At 41.2% G+C, this 26,372-nt stretch overlaps 1 protein-coding gene across 2 annotated transcripts in view; it reads left to right on the top strand.

Moving 5' to 3' along the window:
* Positions 1-6,434: 6,434 nt before the first annotated feature.
* LMBR1 (limb development membrane protein 1) overlaps positions 6,435-26,372 on the top strand; it is a 72,366-nt gene continuing 52,428 nt past the window's right edge. Inside the window, exons 1-3 of one of the 2 annotated variants that reach the window (XM_071561059.1) lie at positions 6,435-6,734; positions 23,251-23,323; positions 25,667-25,706. In XM_071561059.1, coding sequence (XP_071417160.1) covers positions 6,672-6,734; positions 23,251-23,323; positions 25,667-25,706 — 176 coding nt within the window. In that variant the 5' untranslated portion in view covers positions 6,435-6,671. The remainder of the gene's footprint in view (positions 6,735-23,250; positions 23,324-25,666; positions 25,707-26,372) is intronic. The other variant, XM_071561060.1, reaches the window with a different exon arrangement.

Raw genomic sequence — 26,372 nt, 5'->3', positions numbered from 1 at the left:
CCTGTGGTGCAAACCTATTCATTTTGCTAATGAGACAGAGGAGGAAGATAAAGATTTAAAAAATGCCTGGCATCATATTTTATTAGTCACCCAATATAATTATTGACAGGGATCGAGGATGTTAACTTCCAGAAAAAGGCGACTTATTATCTTAACACTCCTCAGATGCATTAAACACATTTGAATTTAATTAGAAAGGAGTATCCATGATTTAAGAATAAATCTTGCACCTATTAATTTTAGAAATTAAGATGATTAATTTCCTTTAAAATTTCTAGCATTTTGGATAAAAGTCCTTCATAAAAGGTGCATGGCTTACTTTCAAAGACTAAATTTATGCAATGCGATTTTGTCACCCAGACTGAAAAACGATTGTACTTTAATACTGGATAGATTTTTGAAACGCCTCCTGTGTGATATTTAACAGTACAGTTATCTTAGTCATGATGAGTCAGGTACTGAATTTAAGAGAGAAAAAAATAAAATTATTTAACTTATACCAGAAATTATGTGGTTTTATTTTTTAAGGATTTTGCAGTGCAACCTTTCAACTCCAAAAACTGCAGAATTCCATTTCTTGAAAATATACAGCTAATAAAATGTAGCTTGAGGATAGTTTAGACTGAGCACAGATGGTCCAGCAGCTTAATAATTTAGGGTTTTTTAAAGGACAGTGAGTACAGCCATACTAAGTAGTCAGGAACTGATAATATGAGTGGATATTTGCAGTTTCATCATTTATAATACTACTAATGCCTGGTCACATCTTTTAGAATCAATAGGAGATTGGCAGACTAAGATGTCTAATGAAAGATGTTGAGTTGCCCACAAATCAAAGGAGAATCTTCCAAAAGGACAAAGAAACAATGGAAGGTAAAGGATCTGCAATGTTTGGAGTGAAAGCACAGATGTAGTGATGGGTGAGATTCTATAGCCTGTGTGATGTGTTGTGTAGACATTACACAGTGCCACATACTCAACAAACCAAAGTGGAACAGGGCCTGGAGTCATTTAAAATGGTACCATGTAGGCATTTCAAGAGTGAAAGCTAAACAGAGACTGAAGAAAAAGCACAGGAGTGAAGAAAGCACCTGTTCTGGAAGAACAGAAAAATAATTTGTGGCACTTTGTTATCAGACACATATGCTGGTGTTATTATTCAGCGAGTGGTAAAACAACATTCAAGCTTCTAATGATTATTTTCTAACACAAATGGTATTGACTCCACTCTCAGATAACTCTTTTGGATCCATTATGGTGTTGTCATGGAACCAACACATGATATTGGCAAGCTCACATTCCATAAGGGCTAACATAACCCTTGCAACCAGTAAAATAATTATTATATGTATTTAGTATATAAAGAATTTCCAAAGGTGAGAAAAAATATTTGAAAACCCGATTTTGATTAAAAAAACAGAGATGGAAATTACATTTTTTAAGGGACGTATTTATTCTGGTTGACAAACCACTGCTAATGCTACTGGCAGATGACACAAAAACATTGACAAATACTGGAAATGCGTGGTCAATTACAAAGGTGAGCTAATCATGCAGAGCAATCTGAAATATTTGGGAAGCAATAAAAGAGGCATTAATTTAGTCAAATGTCTGTGCATGCACCAGGAACAATGAGTCCTATCTACAGAACGAGAGCTGTATCTGGAAGACAGTGATTCAGAATAGAAATTACAGATTGGTGCTGGTTGATATGAGTGAAGTTCAGAGACAGCCACTAATTTCTGTGTCAAGGAAATGACTGCTATAGCATTTGGATTAAAATGTCCCTAAAACTGGCTTTACTTTGTGTAACAAAATAAGTGAACATGAAAATCAAAACCACAAGGAAGCATTTTACCTACAGCAAGCCCTCTGATAGCAAGAGGACATAACTAGACACAAGTGTCTTCAGTTGCACATTCCATTTACTTCTGGGAAGTAATCATGTTTTTCATCTATGAATCTGCATGCTGTTTTCCTCTGTAATAAGTAAAATGATCTACAATAGCATAAAAGAAGGAGGTGATTTTACAACTGTTCATTGAATTACTGAAACTGAGCCTACAGTAGTTCTCTCACCACATTTTAATGTATGTTAAAAGTTTGGAGAGAACTCAGGTATGAAAGAAAAAAAATTGAGTTCATGGCTGAGAAAAATCTTTAAAGAGTAAATTTACAAAGAGTAGATCTTTTTAACTGACTGTAAAGGAGATTTTGAGGTGAGTTGTGATTAGCAGGAATTAAATATTGAACACACCATAAAGAGAAGTAGTGAGTTTTCACTCTTTTCATCCATCCACTCTAGTTGAACACCTTTTAGAGGCTGACTGAATCTAACACTAATCTCTGGGCTCAAAACAGACATAGACTGGTGAAAGGGAGGCTCTTGCATGTGTATGTTTGTATTGTTTTTCTTGTTGGTTTGTTTTTTGATTCCTCAACTCTGTAACAATATTGACCCTGGCAATAGTTTAGGAGTTTTACCAATAAATTCCTACTTGAAGAATCAGCCAAATCACCCATGGATTCACAGCATGGAGCAGATATCCTGAATATTTCCTTTTATCTCGTTCCTAACGAAGCTTAAACTGCAATGTGGTGGGGTTTTTTGTGCTTCTCCCCCCTGTGTTCTGTTGTTATTGTTTTGATTTCAGGACTGCTTTGAATAATCACAGTTGGGCATGAAAGACACTTAGAGGTGAATGAAAGCAAAATGAGATTTCAGTCACTTCGTGCTGCCCAGATATGGAACTGAAGCTGTTCTACCTTCATGATGTGATTTATTCTTCCTTTACCTGACAACACAAGACCCATAACACTTCTGTAACTGGCGTTTGAGTATGTGAAGAGCTGGGTATCATCTGTGGTGTGTGTTTACCTAAGTTCTCTTTAAAATCAATGGTCTTGGCAACATACTAAATGCAGCCAATTCTTAGTCAATATCTTGACTATAAGAATGTAAATATATAAGAGAGAAAATAACTTCCCATTTTCTATTTAGTTCAAGCTACATTTGGTTCAATGATAACTTGAAGAGAAGGCATCACCTATTCAATTGATTCAAAATAAATTTAGATTTAAAGTTTGGTGCCAAATTCAGATTTACAGTTAGAGTGATTTAAAATCCATTGGCAAATTCTGAGGAAACCTTCCTAGTGAAGCAGGTCCAACTTTAGAAACTTCCATTTTAGACAATTCAATGGAATTTTATTAGCTTGAATATCCCAATATTTTTTTCTATGGAATTTCAAAGATCATACTGTGCACATAAAACCTTCCCTGGGGAACAGGGGTACCAGACATTTACTGGGTAATCCTAAAGCTGAAAAATACTTTAAAACAAGGCTGAAAAGGAATAAACTAGCAAAATCTCATAAATCTTCTCAACTTTGATGCTGAGGTGTTAGGCACCACTAAATGTAGAATTTAATAGTAGTCTGATATTCATTATTGCTTTTGTGTGTGTATATGTGCACATTACCAGTGTGATAAAGTGTTCTATGCACACCTAAACCATGTATAGCTCACACCTAGGCCAGGATCCTTAGGGTTGCTGAGGCCATAGGAATGAATGAGGACTGTCCCTCGAGCACTGTCTTGTTTTGTCTGACATATTGATGGAAAACATCTAGAGGACTTTTAACCACTCTCTGGTGCAAGGTACCTCAGACTTCATTTGTGAGTTTTTCTTCTGGTATGCTTCAAAATGCTCCTTTTGTACTCCCATCAGAAATCAATGAATGCATCAGTCAGCCTTCTCACCAGTTTGCAAGAGCTGTCTGCTCTGGGCTGAATCTCGTTTAATATAAATAGATTTTGCTGTGGTGGCTGTGACCTTCCTTAGTGATGTAGACACCTCAGAACTGAGCAATAACTTCTGCCCAAGAAAGCATTGAAGCTATTTCTATCCTGTCCCTGCCTTTTCTGTAAATATAAATGTGTATCATGTGTCTGATAATTCATCTGCTAGAAATGAAGAAAGAACTTACCAGTCCACAGAATGAGACAAATTAGGTTAATTTCAAATTCAATAGATTAAAAGAAAACATACAGCCCAAGTGGAAGTGGAGGGTTCAATACTTCTGAATCTTAGTTTTAATTTCTATTACAGCTACAAAAATACAGCTCACTTACATACTTTTGGTGTTTAACATCTCTTTAGATAAAGTTAGAAATGCATGAAATTCTTGGTGCCTAGATACAACTCTCAGATGTCCTTAATGAAATAACTGATCTTCACCTCAGGCCTGGATCCCTAACCAACTGGCAGTGGGCAATGGTATGTACTGGAGGGGCTTCCCTAAGAGCTTACAGGGTCCTTGCCTTACGCTTAAATTCTTTCCCTGACTCCTAACTATGGCTTTTGTTTCTTCTTCCCCAGACTGCTTTGGTCTTCCATCTGCTTCTTGTGGGTCATCCTTGTGCACAGATCAACTTCCTGCTTGTCTGTGGCCTGAATCCCAGCCATGCTTCTCCCTTGTCTTGGTATTGCTGTGTATGACTTAACATAATGATTGCTGGCCAAATCTCTGGTTGTTCACATATTCCTTATTTGATTGTACCTTCTGGTCTCCCTAGTTCTTAGATCTGGTTTGTTCTGGCTACAACACTTCTGTCTTCATCACAAATCCAGTGAAGGCTTAACACTAGGCTGCTTACACCCCGGTTGTAATGCCATTGTAATTTGTTGTGTGTGTCTTTTATACAAGATGATAAAAGCTGGGAACCTGTATATACCAATATTTCTATCGGCTGCTCTGAGAGAATTTGGTTTCCCTGGGGTCAGCTTCTCACATACTAGGCAGTTGTCTGCTCCTGCCAGCTGTGTGTTAAAATAGAGGGTACTACCTCTACCTATAAACCTCCTCTGCAGTTACACTGTTCAATCTGGAGCAGCTCCTGAGCAGAGAACAGCACCAGCTGCTCTCACAAACCCAGGTCTTGTGTCAAATTCCTCTTGGCAGCTACGGAGCTTTCCTCACTTTCAGCATCTGAAGAAGAAAAGGAGGTTGAAGACAAGTGGGAATAGGTGAATAATAATAGATGAATAATAGTGTCTATCAGACAGAATCTAGTGCTGTGCAAGAAATAGCTATAAAATAGGACAGCTTTTCCCAAGAAGCAGCTCAAAGACACTGTTCCCTGTTCCTTCAGCTCTGCTTTTGATGGTGTTTTCCTGTTGCTGCAGCCTCAGTGAATACCTAAAGTCACCCACCTTGAGCAGTGGGCATCAGGAGGAGAGTGGGTACCTTTCTGTCCGTCACACTCAAGGTGTGATTCTGCCTGCAAATACCTTGTCTGTATCTTCACAACTACCAAAAGCACAAGGTGGAACCGTGGCCATACTCAAGCTGCAGGAAGTTCTGTATCCATTCAGAGCTATGTGAAATACATCAGTCAAAGATTACTTTTGCTAACTCTAAAATTTAAGAAATACTTCACTATCTACCTTTAACCAAGAAAATGGGCTAGAGCCTGGGGGGGTGAATATAATCAGAATTACAGATGGCATCGACATAATGTATCAATAGATGTAAACAGGCAGATAATGATCATCTTTATTTCTGAAACTTCTTTAGAATAATAATACTCATTTGAATTGATAGAAGTGTTGGATTTGCTAAACCACAATCTATATTCTATAGTGTGTCCTAGATTATTAGTCTTTTGTGTATATTTGGATAATTATGTGACTTGCCAACTCAGAAACAAAGATTGTCCGTGCCTGGAGAGGGAACAGGGAACGACAGGGAGAGTGGGCCTTTGCACCGCAGTGCCCGGGCAAAATCCAGCAGGGCAGAAATCACGCAATGGCAAGAAGCTGCTCCAGGGAAATGGAAGTGGAGCACAAGCTGTAACTCCTGTCCCCGCTTTCGGGGCAGCGCTTCCCTCTTCCGTCTCCCGCACTCCCTCCCTGCCCCAGGGACACACGGGCTCCGCCTGACCGTGGCGGTGAGGACACGGAACAGGTGACCTGTCTCGACAGCATGAGAGGACAGAGCCTCAAGATGCGCCAGGGGAAGCTCAGGTTGGACGTCAGGAGGAATTTCTGAGAAAGGGTGATTCGACATCGGAACTAACAGCCCAGGAAGGTGGTGGAGTCACCGTCCCGGAGGCGTTTAAGGAAAGGCTGAACGTGGCACTCAGTGCCATGGTCTGGTTGAGATGGTGCTGTTCGATCACAGCTTGGGCTGGATGATCTCAGAGGTCTTTTCCAACCCAGTGAATTCCGAGAAATCCGCCCTTTTCGGTAAAACCAACAACGCCCTCCCAAACCCGTTCCTCAAGACCCGCCCCTTTCTCGGCCCCGCCCTCCCTTGCCCCGCCCGGTAAACCACGCCCACGCCCCTCTATTAACCACGCCCCTCCGGGCGGGGCCGCGGTGCGCGGGGTCGCTGCGCGGTGACGCAGCAGGAGGGGCCGAGGCGGCGCTGCCCTTCCTCCTCCTCCTCCTCCTCCTCCTCCTCCTCCTCCTCCTCCTCCTCCTCCTCCTCCTCCGCTCCCGCCGCACGGGGACGCACCGGCGGAGCCGGAGCCCTCTGCCGCCGCCGGGGCCCGGGGGAGCAGCCGAGCTGCCGCTGGCCATGGTGGCCCGCCCGCCGCCGGCGGGGCAGGATCAGGCGCGGCGGCCGCGGCCGCCATTGCGCGCGGAGGCCGCGGGACTATGAAGGATGGAAGCGGACGAGGTGACGATCCGGGAGCAGAACTTCCACAGCCAAGTGCGGGAGTACACGGTAGGACCCTCCGCCGGGCGCCGCCCGCCTCCTCCCTGCCCTGTCACTGCGGGACCCCCGCCCCGGGCACCGCGGCTTGTCCCGCTCCCTCCCGCTGCCCTCGCCCGCCCCTCGCCCCGGTGCCCGGAGGGACGCGGGGACCTGTCCTGGGTGGGCAGTGCTGTGCCTACACCTCCCTCCAGGCTGCTTGGAGGGTCCCAGTGCTGACCCCCGGGCTGGCTGCTGGGTCCTAATGCTGTGGTTTCCTCCTGCACCTCCCTGCTGGCTGGCTGGTGGGTCCCGGTGCTGAGTCCCGAGCTGGCTGGTGGGTCCCAGTGCTGTAGTTTCCTCCTGCACCTCCCTCCGGACTGCCTGGAGGGTCCCAGTGCTGAGTCCCGGGCTGGCTGGTGGGTCCCAGTGCTGTAGTTTCTTCCTGCACCTCTCTCCGGGCTGGCTGGACGGTCCCAGTGCTGACGCCCTGCAGGGTTTTCCTCTCCCTGTGCTTTCAGCGGAAAGGGGAAATGCTGTGTATCCATCCAGGGCATCGCTGCGCTCTGTGGGAGTGCTCTCGGAGCAGGTAACAGTGCAACAACCTCGTGAGCAGCGTTCAGCCTCGAGAAGGGAAGACTGCGAGGAGACTGAATTAATCTGTATAAACATCTAAAGGCGAGGGTGCCAGGGAGATGGATCAGGCTCTCCTGGGTCGTGCGAGCAATAGGACAAGAGGCCACGGGTAGAAAGTGATGCACAGGAAGTTCCACCTGAACGCGAGGAAGAACTTCTTTACTGTGCAGTGACCTCGCACTGGAACAGATTGACCAGAGAGGGTGTGGAGTCTCCCTCACTGGAGATACCCAAGAGCTGTGAATATAATCCCGTGCCGTGTGCCCTAGGAAGACCCTACTTAAGCAGGGAGGTTGGATGAAATGACCCATTGGGTCCTTTCAACCTGTCCTATTCTGTGAGCACCTCGGGTGCAGCCTTGTTCCCGTCAGGTGCACGTGGGATTTGGTGTTATCACTTGTTCTGCTGGAATCCTCCTGCCTTGCTGTGCTCTCAGCAGCTGTGTGTAACCTTCATGCTTTCCCTGGCCCCTCATGCCCATTGCTCTCCCAGTGGAGCCACATGGAGCAGACAGGTGCAACACTGCATCCTGCACAGGACGGAGACAGTAGTTGTGGTTTCCTCTCTGACTGCCTCGTAATTGTTTTCAGGACTATTCAAAGCTGGTGGAGGTGTTTTGATGGGGCTCATGTCTCTCTTGCTTCAATTGAAGGAAGGAAGTACATGCTGCACACAGCAGAGTCGTGCTATGTTGTCTCCTGTGCACGTGCTGTCCTGGCTCAGCTGGGGAATTGCGTTCTCTTTGTGGTCACTGTTGTCTGAGAAAGAATGTATTTCTTGAATTAAAATATGATTTCATAAATTTACTTTGAAGTATTTTTCAGCTACATTGAGAGACTCTAAAATACCGTTGTTAACTGATTTATGTAGGCCTATGGCTAGGTAATTAGATAACAGTGACTTTCTTGGATCCCTAGAGTGTTAATTCCTTTTCTGTATTTTACAAATCGATGTTGAGACCTTCTTTCTTCTGGTGGAGTATTCTCTTTCTGAGACTTTTTTTTCTTAAGAGTGGAAAACAAGCCTGTATGAAGAGAACTGTTACTTTAGGAGATGTTTTGGACTTTCTCCTTTCTGGGAGTGGATGTAGCGTATGCCCTGGAAGCTGAGACTAGTGGAGGGGCATAAAAAGTAAAATACTTTTTTGTGAGGAAGGCTTTAAGCATTACCTTAATCCCCTTTGTGGTATGAAAACATGGGTGTATTGGCAAATCATCTGTCTCTTCCCTCATGTCTGTTTTTACATTTATGTGCTAATTCTTTCCTACTTCTTCCCACCAGAATCTTGTTCTGATGAATTGTATGCTGTGTATTGTGCTTTTCTATCTAGTAGGATGCACAAATTTTGAGTCTGAAAGAATTGTGTGCAGCCTCTCTGGCTACTGTTACAAATAGTGAATGCCTATTAAATTCTTGAAGAACTCTCTCATCTGTGCTGCATCTGCTTCTCTAAAGCTTTTTCAGCCCGTGTAGAGCAGCTGGTAACTTCCTATTGGTGCAGTCATGTGTGAAATCATAAGGCATCAGTAACTCCTATTTCTGAGGTGCAGTGTTGTTTTGTTTGGACAGCGGAGGCAGAATATTCTTGCTGTTGAAATTGTGCTTTGATCTTTATGTTGATCACAAGCCACCTTTGTTATTGTTTAATCCGTGGGAATAATAATAACAATTTTGCCTTTTAAATCAGGCATTGGTAAGTTGTAATCTAGTCTTTAATTTATGTTGGAAGAGCACAGGATTTTATGAGTGTACAAAGTGCTGCCATCCCCAGCTGGGCGTGCAGCCTCTGGTGGCTCCCACGTAGCTGCAGGAGCAAGGAGAGCACTTGGGGTTATTCTGAACATGATGGAGCACACCAAGTATGTTCCTCACATTTACATGTGATGAATCCTCTCCTAACCATTCCTGCCCTTGCTGCTCATGAAGTTATGTGGTGAATAAAATTTCTGTAAATACGCAAATAGACGGCTGTTGTGTGGGTAGTGGGTATAATCATCAGCCCCTTGGTGGGAGGAGGGAACATGCTCCACTCTGACACAGGCACACAACCTGGATTCCAGCTGCTGGTGGGCTGGGGGCAGTGCAGCAGTTAATAGATTTTATGTTAAAAGGGCTAGTGGCTTTAAATTGGAATAGGGTAGGTTTAGACTAGTTTTAGGAAGAAATTCTTTACTATCAGAGTGGTGAGACACGAGAAAAAGTTGTAGTTGTCCCATCCCTGGCAGTGTTCAAGGCCATGTTGTGTGGGGCTTTGAGCAACATGGTCTAGGGGAAGGTGTTCCTGAGCATAGCAGGGGGTCAGAAGTAGATGGTCTTTAAGGTCCTTTCCAACCCAAACCATTCCTTGATTCTATGTTTGTTGTTTAATGTTACAATGGACGAAACCTCTGTGTAAAGAGCAATACAAATTTATGTGCTCTGGCAGTGGTGTCTTTGGAGGGCTAGTTGTGTGGGACAGCCTTTACTGGAAGCTAAAATGATACATTCATGAGAGAAGAGAAATCAAAGTAAGCTGATGCAGTTGAAAAGAAAATCCTTTTCGCTTTTCTCTTAGAAATTCTCCTTGGCTACATGCAGAATTTCTAGATTGTCCTTTCTGATGGAGTCCTAAGGGCACACTAAACTTATCTTCAGTGTAGTGCTTCATTTATGTTTCATCTGTTCTCTGAACTGGCAAGCTACAAAGTTTTCCATAAAGTTGTGTAACATAAAAAATTTCAGGGCTTGTTATCCTTCTGCTGGTGGTGTCTGTCTCTTTCTGCAGGTGCCAAGTTCTGCTAATTCCACCTTCAAAAGACAAATATTTCTGACACATGTTTATAGATTGAGCAAGGGGTAGGGAAAGGTTATTTTTTAAAAAATAAATCCTTCATCTGCTTTTGAGTTGACTCAGTGCTTGAATGCTTAATTTAACTCAGGCCTGTTCGTTCTTGACCTCATTTGGAGTGTCTGTGTGGTACCTGTTTTTTTAAGAAGGCGCCTGTTTGCAATAAAATCATTTGCCTTGTATTTTGTTGCTCCATGAGGATGATCTTTACTACTAGGAGGTGGTTAACTCCCTAGTCTGGTTTCAGCATAGCTCTTTAATGTGAATCTGCTGTGTGGAGGATCTGTTCTTTCAAACAGTTGTTGAAAACACCAGACTCTCAGACTTGTCTGAACTTTCAAATTCAGATGCAGTGAAGTCAACGTAGAGATTGTGAACGATGACCCAGTGCAGGAGAAGTGGCACAGCCATGAGTTTGCTGCAAGTCAGTGAGAGCCTTGACTTAACAAAGCCAGAGTCATACTCTGCTCTGGCTAAAAGAGGCATCTTTCTGAAAAGCAGCTGTAGTTGATGGCAGAATACAGAAGATTTGTGTTCTGTCCTTGATTAGCATTTGTGTGAAAGAGTTGCCAAGGCTGGACAGTGTTCTGTGCTGGTCTGATACGATCTGTTACTTTATACACTTAGTTTGCCCTGTTGGTCCTTCAGATTAGTTTGTAGTTTGCTGAGATCTTGCATATCCATGGAAGATATTTGAGCTTTTAGGGACCTGCTTTTCCCTTGTGTCCTGTTATTATGTCTGTTTATAAAGTGTTCCATTTTCTGCTGGTGTTGTTGTGAACTGTTTATTTCAAATGTAAATTAAGTTCAGTCTCTGTAGTCCCCTGGGTTTACTTTTTAGAATATTCTTACATTCTGTTTTTCCAGTTTGAGTCTTCTATTCTACAGTATTAGTTTGTACTTTTAAAATTTAGATCTACTTTTTTGTTGTTAGTTTTCCATTTACAAAATGTAGGATTTTGAATGCGTAAAAATATACATGTACATTAGTTATGAGGTTTCCTTGGCAAAATAAATACACTGCGCTTTCATTTGAGGCATGGGGAGAACTGTGGGAGAACACCATTTTGTGACTATGGAATTATTAGTAGAAAGCTTAAGAACAAATATAATGTATTTGGAAATGAGTTTGTTATATTAAATACGTCATGAAAAAAATCAGTCCGGGTGGATTGTTTGAATACAAAAGTGCTGTTATAACTCCAAGTGCTTCACTCAGTTTGAGGCAGGTGTGGAAACTGGTGTAATGTGTAGTTTTATGTTAAATGTGAGATGCTTGCATTTGAAGAACTGTTTTCAGGCTTCAGATGCTAAATATTCTGAGAAAGTTAGATTCTCTCTTTCTTAATGCAATTTCCTCTACCAGAAGGCCTTTCTTTTTTAAACCACACAACTTTTAAATATTAAGTGGGGAGGTTTTTTTGTTTGTATTTTTAGGTCATAAGATTGTTATTTTATGTGTGTCAATCTGAATCTAAAAATAATTTCTAGCAGTTTAGAAAGGCCTTTTTAGGTAGTTGCAACTGTCTCCTGTGTTTGATTCTTTTTTTTTCCAATTTCACACAAATACCACTGGCTTTGTTTTCTTCTCTGATTTCTTTTTGTACCTCCTGTCCTGTTTTGGGGTCGATGGAGTTCATGATTCTTCTATATGAACTAGTGCAGTGTTGCTAGTGCTGGCGTTTGTCCCTTGTAGGGCTGTAAAATGAGAAACCATTGTACTCCTGTTGGTGTTGTGCTCTTGTTCTGACCAGTTCTGCTTCCTTAAGAAATTGTGATCTTCGCAGATCCTTTTCATGCCAGAAGTGATAATATTCTGATAGTGTGCCAGGAAGAAAATGCATCAGCATAGAAGCGTGGGTGATTTTTAAGAACAAACTTACTACAAATACTGAAATGTTTTTGTTTGAATGCTTATGCAAGTTTATTTTTTATTCAGTAAAATTGTTGTCTTTCAGTTTTTTAATCCATATGTTGAAAATCTGAGGACTAGTTTATGCCTTAAAAGTCTTCTTGTATCTCAAAATTTTCCTATGTTTTTCAATATTACTTACTTTTATTATTTCTCAGATATTTTGGAAAAGATTTTTAACTGAATAAAGGTTATTTGTGGTAGTGGCACAAGATGTAAAGCTGGAAGATTTGTGCACATGTAACATAATTAAATATATAAAATGTTGGCATAATTCTGTTGTCTTAAAAATATACCTTTACTTGTAAACATGGGTGCTGTACTGAACTTTAAGAAGTGATGAGTCATCTTCTGGCTGCTGGTCCTGGGGATCAGCACTGTGGATCCATCTGGAATCAATAGACATCTTCAAATACTTGGCATAGACATGTGAAGAGAGACACTTATTCCCAAAACAGAAACAGCTTTTGGAGAGTTCCACTTTCTCTGTTTACGTAAAATAAGCATGAGAGGCTGAAGTATAAAAAGTTGCAATTAGTTACAGTTCAAAGTAATTCCCTTTGAGCTACTGGTGTGTTTCTTTGGGGTAGCAGTTGACCACTTTGTGGAAGGTAGAGACTCCTGTTTAAGAAAATTTTATATTTGAGAAACTCTAATGAAAAGTGAAAGAACTGTCAGCAAACCAAACCAGGTATTAATTAAAGGACCACAAACAAGGATATCCATCTTGGGTTTTGTTTGGGTAGCTGGGCATGGTGTAGGGGGACTGGATAAGATGCAGGATGTAACTGGGAGATTGGGGGTTGTAATGACATCTCAGTCTTTGCTATGATGGGGGAATGCTGAGTGTTACTGAGTTTATTTGCACAGGCCCAGGGCAGTGACCCTTCCCCTGTACTCAGTGCTGGTGAGGCCACACCTTGAGTGTTGGGTTCAGTTCTGGGCCCCTCAGTTCAGGAAAGATCTTGAGGGGCTGGAGCGGGGCCAGAGAAGAGCAACAAGGCTGGTGAAGGGACTGGAGCACAAGTGCTGTGGGGAGAGGCTGAGGGAGCTGGGGGTGTTCAGCCTGGAGGAGGCTCAGGGGAGACCTTACCACTCTCTACAACTCCCTGAAAGGAGGTTGTGGCCAGGTGGGGGTTGATCTCTTCTCTCAGGCAACCAACAGTAGGACAAGGAGACACGGCCTTAAGCTCTGCCAGGGGAAGTTTAGGTTGGATATCAAAAAGAAATTCTTTACAGAGAGAGTAATCAGGCATTGGAATGGGCTGCCCAGAGAGGTGGTGGATTCACCATCCCTGGTGGTTTTTAAGATGAGATTGGACATGGCACTGAGTGCCATGATCTGGTAATCAAAGCGGGGTTGGGTCAAGGATTGGACTTGATGGTCTTGGAGGTCTTTTCCAACTGAACTGATTCTATGATTCTAAGACCCTCTGGAAAAAAGTGTTTTCGGAAATACTGTGGAGGATTGAGGGATGGGCGAAGAGGAGGGCAGAGCAGCAGTGGAGTTGGTGGTAATGTCAGAGTGGAGAGAGAATCTGAAGGGTGTTGCCACTGAAGTTATGATAAAGTCAGAATTCAATTCTGGTGACATAGATGGAAATTCGGGTTAAGGAAGACTATCTAACAAACCTATTCCATTCAACATAAGCTTATTGCTTTTATTTGAAGGTTATGATTTTTTTATTTTAAACTGAAGTGCTTTCTGCTTGCCTGTCTTTCACCCTTCCCTATTTAGTTTGGTTTTTGTTCTCATTTGGGAGGGCAGTGTTAACTCTGAGAAAGTCTTAACTTGTGCCTCACTCTCTGCTCCCTTAATGCCCACCCTCTTACTTTGAAAACCATTGATGCTTTCCTGTAAATATGTGCTGCTAGATGAGTTTTTGAGAACATTCATGTGCAAGAATTTACATAACTCATGACATGGGAAGAGGAGAGAATTTGAAAGCCATGACTTAGTTTGTTTTTATACATGTAATAACTGACAGCCTTGGTTGTTGCATTAGTCCAGAAGGTGAGGATACAGCCAGGCAGAGATGACCTGGAATAAGCTACTGCTCTATCCCCAGGATCAGGCATTCTCATGACAAGGGGAATTGCTCCAGACTTTGAGCAGCTTTGATCTCTGCTCCTTGGGGCTCAATGGACTGTCATAAGGGTGGTTTCAAAACTCGTGTTGCTGTTTCATCAGCTTGGGGTTGAATATGCATAGCGGTGTTGCTCAGCTGCTTCCCACACAGAGGCTTCTCATTTCTTGATTAATTGGGGATGCTAAAAGACGTTTCTAACTACCAGCAACATGGTTCCAAGAGAGAAAATTTTGATTAACTGGAAAATATTCTACAGATCTGTGTTTTGGTTCCTCTGTATCCAAATTGTGTGTGTGCTCTGCAGCAGGTAGTATGTGCATTGATAGCATTGAAGTCTGGAAATGGCTGAGTGTAATATATAAAGGCGAGAAGCAGTCTCTGTGTGTGATTTGTTTCTTTACCCCCAACCTTCTATGTTCTTGTCTTGTAGTGGTGTGGTTTCCAGCATAGGCTTCATGATTGTCATTGAAACGTGGTACTCGACAGTTTTACTGTTGATTTTAAGAGCCTGTGTTTGCATTGACTATCCCATTTTTTCCTCTATTTCACTGTAATGTCCATTTTTAATGTATTTATGGGAAGAACTGATGCTGATGGGTTTTATTTGAATTTGACAATAGCAACATGTCTCAAATATTTGCTGAGTTTGACTGGGATAACTTGTGTCCAGTCTACATAATTGGTGAGAATTATGAAAACATACAGATACTGCAGTTTAAATATGTTTATGTTTTGGGGGTGCCACTTAAAAATGCTACAGGGTGTATGTGTGAGAAGATAAGGAAGAGTATTTTTATGTGTTAGGATAGAAAGTTCATTAACTCTCTCTTCTAAGATATTTTGTCCTCGAAATTAGTATTAACCAAAGAAACTGCCTTAAGTAAATTGTTTACTATGTATTAATGAGACTTTTGAGGTTATTTTTTCAGAAATGAATTTTTAATGGAACAACTCCTAAGTTTTAATATAACTGGTTATTAGAGCCTGGTTGTACAATGTTGAGCATTCAGGGGCATTACCATGGTCTGGATTGGTGCTGTTGGTGTTAATTCTAGAGAGTGTTTTTAAATGTTGCATTAATTCTGAAAAATATCCTTGACTCTGATTTTAGTGGCATTGCTGTAGCCTGTACAGGTCAAACAACAATGACTTGCTGTCATTTTCTGAGGGGGTTTGAGTGTATTCCTGGGTATGAAATACACAGCTCTGATCAAAGGTATCTTGGGCTTATTACTGAGGGTTGTGGAGATGCCAGAAAACTTTTCCCTTTACCTGGCAATATAATTACACTCCCATTGAGTACCTAAAAGGGAATGTAAAAGCTAACAAATTAATATATTGATTTGAATTCCTTCATTAGGTTGAAGTGGAGCTTCGCTGTTGGTGAAGTTCATGTCACTGTAGTTTTAAGTGAATGACATATGGAAGCCACTCTCTGAAGGGCTGTAGGTGCTGGTGTTTATCTTCAGCAGAATTTCTAGCACATGGAATATATTTTTGGATGTTTTGTCCTGTCTGTTGGGCCCTGGAATCTCTTTCTAGATGAGCAAGCCTAGGCACCCAGTCTATGAACCACTTACAATGTCTTGATGACTTAGGAACCAACAAAAAAAAAAGTTTGTCAAACTCTTGCACATGTTTTAAGCCAGGGAAGAGTTCTGAGAGGAGACCATTTGTGTGGGGGAATCAGAGGTGTGGAGGGTGGTGTTAAAGAGCAAAATTAATCTGTAGTCATAGGGCATATTTAACATTTTCTCCTGGAGCTGAATTCAGTGTGTCATGCCAAGTGCATAGGGCTGGCTGGTTTAGAGTAAACTTAATCTAACCCCAGAGTGCAGAGATTTTAAGAATAAATAATGAATATCTCATTTTAAGAAAAATAAGATGTCCAAAGGAGATGATATAATGAATGCCAAGGTCAAACTGAGAGCATAGTTGGAAGTTTGTTTTCTTTAGCGTGCTTAGTTTGTTATAGGTCACTTAGTGTTGACACATTCAAAACAGGTGGAACATCTTGTTTGCTTTTGAGATGTCAGTGGGATAACTGAGTTATTAGAAACAGACAAAGCAGAACTGCTTATCTCCACCTGTATTTTCTTCCAGTTTGTTCCTGCTATCCTTTCTACAAGTAAACAAAGCAGTTGCCAAGTGGGACAGTAAGAAGAAGCTTTTCAGCTGCTGTGTGACATTTTAATGCACATTAAAATGCTTTAGCAGCATGAGAGCAATAAGAGAAGAGTGTGTAGGGCTGTGTTTAGTTGTTTTCTATTACAGAAATTAAAACCGAAAAGTGCAACACAACTATTTTCTGTATGTAGTGATGACAGGCAGTTCCATTTTCAACACTTAAACATGTAAATAAATATATTCTAGATGGGGATGTGACCCAGAGTGACTTCTGCCTTCAGGTTTTCTGTGATGTTTTTTCTGTTTAGGGAAATAGGACACATCCTATAAAGTAACAGCAAGAAGTGGGAATGCTGTTTGTTACATCTGTAGGGTTTTTTTGGGTATTCATTTGCATAGAAATACTGGTGGATGTAATAGCACTAACTGTTTTTAATACTGACACAGCCACTTTATTTTAAAGTTATTTCCTTTCTCGCCTTATTTCTTAGCTTTTTGGAGCTTCTTGATCTTTCATTTCCTACATGGCTTAGTAAAATGCTGTTTACTTCTTGTCTGTTTTGCTCCTCCAGATTTTCCCTTCCTACTGTAGATGTTAGTATGCAGTCAAGTGAGAGGAAACAATCACTTACCTGCTTTGATGCTTTTTCAGTGAAAATGAGCATGTGCTGAACCTGTGTTTCACATTTGGAAGTGTATTAAGTCAAAGAACATCACCAAGGTGTGTGACTTCTCTCTGTGAATGAGTTCTGTGGTGGTTCCTTATACTGCCTGGCTCTCTCACAGTGACACAGTCCTAGAGAGACCTGTACTTACACTAATACTTTTCAGCACATTCGTAAATGACCTGGAGATGGGTATAAATTAGGAGGTGACTAAGTTTGTGATGGTGCTTAGGTATTCAGGACAGTAAAAGAAGGCTGACTGGATTCCAGGCTTCTGCTCAGGGGAGTGCCAGCTGTGGTGTCAGACTAGATTACTTAGGGCTTAAAAACCTCTGGGGATGGAGATTGTACAACCTTGCTGGACAACTGGTTTCACTGCTTGTCTCTCCTCATGGAGCAGAATTCTTCTTGCCTCCAGTCTCATCCTCCCACTGACACCGTTGGTCAAGAGCTCAGCTCTGTCCTCTTAATGACCTCCTCATAGGTACTGGTAAGCTGCTGTCAGGAGCCTTGTTGTTCTCAGGCTGAACATGCTGAGGTCCTTCAGCCTGTCTGCACCAGGCAAGTGTTCCACTCTCCTGACCATCTTGGGGATCTTCCTGGCTGCAATTACCAACATCTTCCCTATACTGGAGGCTCAAAACTAGACTCAGTGACTACATGTGACAGGCTGAATGCTGCCCAGAGAGGGATAATTAGTTCCCATGATTATTAGCTTTGCTTCAGGTGTTCCAGCCTGGGATGCTCTCTGGAGTGTGTGCTGCCAGGGCACAGTGGAACAATCACTGGATGAGGCATCTATATGGTTTCTTCCTTGTATAAACTAGACCTGTGCTTCCTGCACGACAGTGGGGAATAATTCCATGAGTGTTGTGTTCAGTTCTGGGCCCCTCAGTTCAGGAAAGATATTGAGGGGCTGGAGCGGGTCCAGAGAAGAGCAACAAGGCTGGTGAAGGGACTGGAGCACAAGTGCTGTGGGGAGAGGCTGAGGGAGCTTGGGGGTGTTTAGCCTGGAGAAGAGGAGGCTCAGAGGTGACCTCATCACTGTCTAGAACTACCTGAAGGGAAGTTCTGGCCAGGTGGGGGTTGATCTCTTCTCCCAGTCACTCAGCAATAGGACAAGGGGACACGGGCTCAAGCTCTGCCAGGGGAAATTGAAGTTGGAGATCAGAAAAAAATTCTTTGCAGAGAGAGTAATCAGGCATTGGAATGGGCTGCCCAGAGAGGGGGTGGATTCATCATCCCTGGAGGTTTTTAAACTGAGATTGGCCGTGGCCCTGAGTGCCATGATCTGGTAAAGGGACTGGAGTTGGACCAAGGGTTGGACTTGATGATCTTGGAGGTCTTTTCCAACCCAATTGATTCTATGATTCTATATAAATAGAATCTGTTGATCTTCCTGTACATAAAAATGCAGCTTTTGATGCATACACACAAATTACAGTTGTAAAAGATGATTGAATCTTGTTTGTAAGAGGAAAAAAAAAGAATCTTACACATTTTCAGCATAATCTTCCTTAGCATGAAAGGGTATCTCTAGCACTTGCAACAGAAAATCACACTTTACTAATCCGAGGCATCAATTTCAGTGTCAGAGTTTTAAAGATCATCCACATGGACAAATTAGTGTCAGCTGATCCTTAGTAATTGTCACTGGGATAAGTACAACCTAATTTGAGTAGTTCAGGCCATTACTTTACTGCTGTGTTTAATGCCAGACCCTTAACAGTGAGACATACATGGTTACAAACTGAAATGCATGCTGGCTGTCTCCGACTGTTCTCAGAGGAGCTGAGAGCTGTGGGACAGATCCAAAAGTAGGACTTGGATCATACTTGCATGTCTTTGGATGAGAGATCCAAAAGTATGACACTGTGGAAGAGCTGGATACCAGATACCTAAGAATGTGTGTCTCCAGAAGGAGCCTCTCTTAGTGTATCTTGTGTATAATGTAAGCAGGAGCATAAAACACTTCCTTTCCTGAATGAAATTTAAGAGCTCCAGGGGAAGGCAGGTGTCTTTGCTTGTCCTACCAGAGATTGTATTTGCTCTGTGGGAAGAGACGTGGAGGAATCACATGCATGAGGTTTGAAGTGCCCGCTGTTAAAAGGGAGCCCCTTGTATGAGGCAGAGAATTCATGTGTTTTGTTTTGTTTCTGAGTGGTGTGGAGGGGACACACACACAAATACATTAAAAATTATTAAGAACTGCTTTACCTGATTGCTTGGCTACAACCATATGCAATTCTTGGACTCTGCTTAATTTCCTTTATATTCTGATCCATCTGTTCAAACATGGACTGAGTTGTATTTCCCCTCTAAAGGTGAGAACATACCATAGTGGCTTTTAAAGCAGCTTCTCAGTCTAACTATGACAGCAGATCCAGAACTACTTTGTCCTTCCAAGTCAGAATGAATTTCAGGAAATAAATTTTAATATTGGAAGGTATTATTTCTTGTGAAGTGTGTTTTGGATTTTTTTCCCCTTCCTTTTTAAGTTAACACAGTTGGGGGATGCCAGAATAAGAAACCCTTATTCATCACAGTTGGGTACATTCTTTGCACAGTGTCTTGACTATCTCTATCTCTTCAAGTCAAACCTAAAAGAGTTTCATTTAACCTTCATTGAAAAACTCCTTACAGAGACGTTTGGGATCTGAGGAATATACCTTGTCCTAGACTTGCTGTATTTGCAGCATCCTTAACTTTTGTCAGCCCTTCCTGTAGAGATGGATGATGGCATAACCCACTGCTTTTTGGTTGGAAACAGCTTGCAAAATTATTTGGATTTAAATTATATTCCAGTGTTGGTTCCAATACTGTCACATATAGTAGTTTTCTGAAGAAAAGATGGAATTTAAAGACTAAAGTTGTTTGGATTTTATTTTTCACTGAAGATATTAATGTAGTTTTGCATATGGTTTTCTTCTTTGAGTAGTGCCCCGTTTCAGTATGACTACCTGTGCTTTTTAATAAGTGAGGAGAAATGAAAGTTGAGAGATAATGTGAATTTGCCCTTTTCCAAGGGTTTTTTTGGAAGGTCAAATCAGGAATTATAAAGAACTGTTTTTTCTGAAGCCACATGGCTGTGTTCCTTTTGCAAATGTCAAGGGAAATGCATTGAAAGGTATTTTTTAAACTTGGGTCAGTGTGCATTGGTGGAAGAGCTGTAAAGTGACTAAGAAACTGGCTGTAGTGTACATCACACAAGGTGTGTTTGGGGAGAAAAAAAGCTCTACTATTCAATTTCCTCAGATATCACTGTTAAAAGCAGTCTTGCTCAGCTTAGATGAAAATGAAGTAAATCACTCTGTTGTTAGCACAAACCCAGTTCTTTAGGAGGTGCAGTCAATGAACATAAAGGAGGGTTTAGAACATGGTTAGAAGGGACCCCTTACTCCAAAAGCAGTAGGTGTAGTATGACATTAAGGAGTGTTTTTAAAACAGAACAAAAAAAGAAAAGACATGGTGATGAACCCCATCCCCAAGTTTCTGCTGTAACTTGAGAGCTGCTCTGCTGGAAGCATTTGGGCAGGACAGTGTGGATGGATCCAGGGATTGGTGGATAGTGCTGAGTTACTGTTTGATTCTCAGGTGAGGATGGTGAAGCACTTTGAGCACAGCAAGAAGGGCTTGGTGCTGTTCCCTGCAGCTGTCACATTGTGCCTGGAGTGCTGCACTCAAACCCAGTCCACTCACAGTGGAGGAGCATGAACTGAAGCTGGAGCAGATACAAACAAGGCTGGATTTCCCCAAGTATCAAAATACCCTGAAACAAACACAGCATGTGAGGAATAAGAACCCAGGAGTGCAGTGTGGCAGTGGAGCCCATTCTTTGGCTGTCCTGGGCAACACATTCCTTGTCCCCAGCTTAACTGAGTTCCACTCTAAAAATAGTTGGGATGCTGACTGTAGTTATTCCCTTTAGAAAGCCATTCAGAATGCAAGGCTAGAAACTGTTCAGGATCAGACTTTCATGGAGCATAAATTCAGACTCCAGTAATATTTCTGGATTTGCTGATTGACTTTTTTTGGTCAGTATGAAGGACTTTTAATTTATGAATTCTCTTTTGTTAAGATCCTAAACATTTTACTTACCAGAATTTGTGGTTTTTTTGCTTATCGTTTTTAAATTCTGTGAATTCTCAGTAATGAACAACTTCATCAAATATTTAAAAAGTTGTTCTCAATTCTGACAGAAGTAGGAGGATAATTACACCAAGTTACCCTTTACTGCTGGGTTGCAAAGTAGCTGTTATCTAAAACCAGAAATACAGCATTTGATGGTTTGTGTTACTGGACAGCTTTTATCTGTTGTGACCTCAAAATACCTCAGTTATCTCAGTGGTACCTTTTATGTGCAGACTGACACTTCCATTTTAACCTTCCTATCACAGATAGAATAAAGTGCTCTGTTTTATTTGATGGTAAAAACCAGATTGTAGTACTTTTTATTCTTCTTTTAAATAAAATTAAGTAAAAATTTAACTACATCTTTCTTATACATTAGTACCGTGTTATTTGGAACTGACAGATTTTTAAGGAATTCACTGACCCTGTATATGTGATACCTGATTTTACAAAGTGGGTGCCTAAAATTAGATGTCTCTCTGTAGCCTTGGTCTAGTTTTTGGAGGAACTGCAAGCACAGAGAAGGATTTTCTTTCAGCACTGGCATTGCCTTTTGTGATACTGACAGGATGAGCTGTGTCAGAGTGCTCTGAAAACCCAAGGCTGTTCTCAGCTTTTGTTCTTCCTGATACAACAACATGCCAACTTTTTTATTAAATCTTAATAACATTCTTTATAATTAGAATTATTTATTTGAAGAATTGAATTCTTTATCAAAACATTTTCCTCTTTGAAGCATCTTCAGGACAGTTGGAGTGGTGTGAGCTCTATTCAGGTTAAATGTTTGGATTCAGAGATCTGGTTATGAAGTCAAATTTTCAGTATCTGTATTGGCTGTTGCTGCATGTTGAGTGCATGGAGAGGGAGCTTGGTTGGCACTGCCAGACCTACAGCACCTTCACACTTCTGGGAGGTCCTGTATGCCTTGCTCAGATTCTGGGCTATACTTTGTTCTTTTAGAACTGAAATGTCTGACTACGCAAGAGAAAGAACCTTCTCAGTTTATTTTTTTTCAGTATTTTTTAAAGTCTGTCTTTTCTAAACGAGACATTCTTTCCTGCTCTGATTCTGATGATTTGTATGCAATATGCTATTTAGATGCAAATTTTCCAGGGCTATCATCATTACCTTCTCATTTGCTTTTCCCTTTCTCTTAGGGTAACTTTTCTGATCCTGTTGGGTTTTTTTTGTTTTTAAGACGGTGAGTTCTTAAAGGCAGTGTATCTACAAATGATTGATTAAATAAATAGATCAGCTGTTGCCCAATGAAGTATTTTTGCTGCACAGAAGATGCTTCCTTTTTGCTTCATTTCTGACTGAGTCATGTTTTTAATAGTATCAACACCCAAGATGAAGGAAACAGTGTTGAGCCACTGATGCCTCATTCAGCAGCAAATAAAATGTTTGTTTGTTTCTGTCCTGCAGTTTGATTCCTTTCCTCCAAGTTTTCCGACATATTTGTAGGGGATTGGATTTTACCTTTTTAATTGAAATTCCAGTGCTACATCTTAGAAACAACTTGATTTGAGTCACTCTGAGCTCAAGGTACCTCTGACCTAAATAAGCCACTGACCTTATGAGGAGGGAGGTTGTGCCTCCGCCTTCTGACTGTGAAATAAACATCATGTTGGTGAGGTCCACTGTAGGCACAGGAGTCTGGTGTGTGTGCTGTCACTTGGAATTTGTTTGATTCAAGGCGGGATGGGATAGTAAACTTGTCTGTTTCTTTTCACACAGTTTACTCCAAAATAGATCTTCAAGAGCCCATTGTATGATACAATTACCCTTAGGTTACATGTGAAGGACATGTAGGTCTGATAACTTTTACAGCTCAAGCGGATTCAGACTTCAAAAACCAACCCACTCCACTCACCCCTCCCCAAAACAAAAACTCACACTGTAAATAAGGCTTTTTTCTTAATTTTAGAGTAAAACTTGCAGGCTGTATAATTATCCAGTATCTCTTACTTTAATTAAATTGTTTTGATGCATTTTACTTTCTATTAATATGGTATAAAATGTAATAGTCTTGAAATTTATAGAGAATACACTCTTGTTGATCTGAATTCAGTTTTAGATTTTTGAGACTGGATTTTCTGTTTATTCCCAGGCATTTCTTTTCAATCTAATAAATGCAATCTTTTGGATTTTTTCTTCCCAGATCTGTTTTCTCCTGTTTGCTGTTCTCTACATAGTTTCCTACTTCATAATCACAAGATACAAAAGGAAAGCAGGTAAGCATAGAATTTTTTGGTATATCCCAAAATAATTTTGTTTTTCAAGTGAATAGAGGATTCTTTTTCTCCACAAGGAAAAGCAGCAAAACGAGACCTCTGACAAAAAATGCTTTCCAGGCTGCTGGTCTGTGGCGGCCTGGACTGACCTGAATGTAAATGCTGCTGTATTGCTCTCTCTGCCCCTGTTGTCCCTGGTTCATGAGTTCCCAGATCCTCCCTTGTACCTACTCTGGCCCTTCTCAGGCCCTTCGTTGTGCCCTGTGCGATCACTGAACAAGGCAGGGAGAGCACTGAAGTGTCTCAGAAAAGGATCAGTCAGTCAGTGCCGATGTTGTCACTCTGTGGCTGAGTGGGAGTGGCTGCCTGTGGAGGGCCACAGTCACTGCTTCTGTTGTAGTTCTGTGGAAGCCTAAATTTTAACTTTTTTGAAAGGGGTTAATGTCAATTAGATGCTTCCTCCTCCCTTACCTTTAGATCCTGTTGCTCTCCTTTCACATCAGCTTTTACAGAATAAGTATTTTCAGCTGTGTTTTAGCACCAAAATCAAGTTTGCTGGTAAAGTAAGAAGTTACCAGTGATACAGAAGGGAAGCAGGATATTTTTTCTAAAAGTCCTGCTTTGTTCAGGTAAATTATTTGAGTGTTCTTGACCTGTTCCTTATGACTTCACCACTGAAGTATTATGCCTTGGGATAATGCTGTAATTTTTGTTTTCTTCAGAACTATTGTTTGTCTGAAAACCCCATCATTTTCTTCTGTACTTTTTCGAAAAACAATAGCATAAAAATGTGTGTAAGATGTCAGGACCTTTGACTCTTGACAGTTTATCTGGGACCTGGGTGCTTGTTAAGTCAGTCATGCTCTAGAAACCTTCTCGTGCATTATGATCTTGGCACTTTGAACTTTAATGGAAACTATTTATTGAGCTACAGTGACCTGTGTTATGACAGAGCTGCTTTCATAGATGGATTCTTGTTTTAAAAAGTAAATCCTTCATGAAATTTAATACCTTAAATAAAAAGCGCATCTCTTCAAAGACTGGAAGTAAGACTGATACTATCTGGTGATCCTGATCTATTTTGGATGCTTCAAAGCTGCCACCATTTGGAGATAGAGAAAAGCAGGAAGGGGAAACTGGTTTGGCAAATACTGTTGGATGTGAAGACACTTTTACTGCCTTTTCTTGGCACTTGGTCTCCTCACCTAGGAAGAGGAACTGCTCTGCAGCTGTCTATGACGGCTTTGTGAGCATTAGTGAGGCAAACTTTATAGCCTGCTGGGATCTTCCTGATGAGACATTTTTGAAGAATTAACACATCTGGAACTCTTTGAGGACAAATTGTTCACTGTTTCTCCAACAAGCTCTTTAGCCAAAATGATTCATAAGAGACCTTGACTTAGTCTCTCCAAACACCATGAGCTTCTCATAAAAAAGCCCCAAGAACCCCATGTACTTGCACAGAAGAATTCAAAATAGCATGATGTGACTTATTTCAAGTATGTGCATGACTCTTAAGTATGTGAACCACCTGACGTCGTTTCTTATTATATTTAAAATAAATTTGTTTTACCTCTTGTGGAAAACAAGACAAAAGCAATAAAGTTGAGTGTAAAAATGATTTCAGATTTAGAAATGCTTACATTTGTGTGCTGATGCAGAGAAGGGTGTAAAGAATAAATGAAGGCTGTGTTAATGATTGATCTCCGAGTTAGATGTTGATATTATTTCAAAAAGTTGGAGTATCAAGTGAGGAATAAATAAACAAAAATTGTCTAAAAGGTGAAATGTCAGAAGGGAAACCATGATATCTTAAATCCAAAACAAAGAACAAGAACAAGGCCCCTCCTTGTTGTCCCAAATCCCCAGGAGCTGGGAGGAGGGCTAAGTAAGGGGAGCAACTGAGTAGTCATCACTACTGTTCTGGGTATGCTTTCTTGTTTTAAGAAGACATTAATACTGAAAATGAAATATCTGTTTAGGGATTTCCAGTGGTAGTTAGCATGAACCCTAAGACTTTCCTGTAGCTTTCCTGCTCTCCAAGGTGTTTCAGAGGTGCCCAGAGGGACAGTCTCTAGCAGCAGCTGTGGTAGTAGTAGTCTGAAAGTGTGTTTGTCATAGAGCCCTCTAGATGTTTCCAAGAAATTTTGATCTGCATATTTTAAAAAAAAGGCAAAAGTATTAATTTCTGGAATGAACCTTCTTAAAATGTTGATGTTAATAAATTGGATCAGTATGTGTATATTTTAGGTTGTAAATCAAAGTTATCCCCATGTATATACATTTTAGCCTGAGGAAAGACATGTAAGTACTGAGTATAACCTGCTGTAATTTAATTTTCAGATGAGCAAGAGGATGAAGATGCCATTGTTAACAGAATATCGTATGTACAGCTCTTTTTTGCAGAACTTTTTTTCCTGATTATATTGTTATGATAGGAGTGTTTTGTGCTTCCAAATAAATAACAGTCCATTTTAAAAGTGGTAATAAATAGATTGCCAGGGGACAGAGGAAAAAGATATGGTCATGTGGCACCTTGTGTTATCTAAGTTTGGTCTTGGGCTTTTTTCAGCTGCGGTTTTTCTGGTAGGCATGAATATTGCATTGGCCAGAATATTGTGTGAGAACATAATGCAAGAGGTAGCCCTCAGTGCAAGACCTGCTCCTAAGTTGAGGTCTCTACAATGTAGGTGTTTAGATGGAAGGTGTTTAAGTTCCCCCTGGAGCTGATGGAAACCCCGTCAAGGGAGGCAGGGGATCCTGGGAAGAAAGTTAGCTCCCTCTGAAGTAGACATCTGTATGTGGTCATTGTAGAAAAGCTTTGAAAAGAATAACAAGTGGAAGACAAACACTTGCCAGACCTGCTGGTTTGCCAGCAACACTCTCCCCATCCTGCTCCTTTGTGACTCTAGATATTAATATCTCCTATTTAAATATGCCTCAGGATTTACAGAATATCTGTGAGCTGTTGCTGCCCTCTCAATTACTTGAGTTGCTGAACTGTGTGAACTCACTGCTTGCTCATGACAATGTTCTTAGCTCTTCCCTG

This window comes from Pithys albifrons, chromosome 7, assembly GCF_047495875.1.
Source record: "Pithys albifrons albifrons isolate INPA30051 chromosome 7, PitAlb_v1, whole genome shotgun sequence".
NCBI lineage: Eukaryota > Metazoa > Chordata > Aves > Passeriformes > Thamnophilidae > Pithys > Pithys albifrons.
Note: the sequence above shows the minus strand (reverse complement) of the source record. Positions and strands in the feature narration are given on the sequence as shown.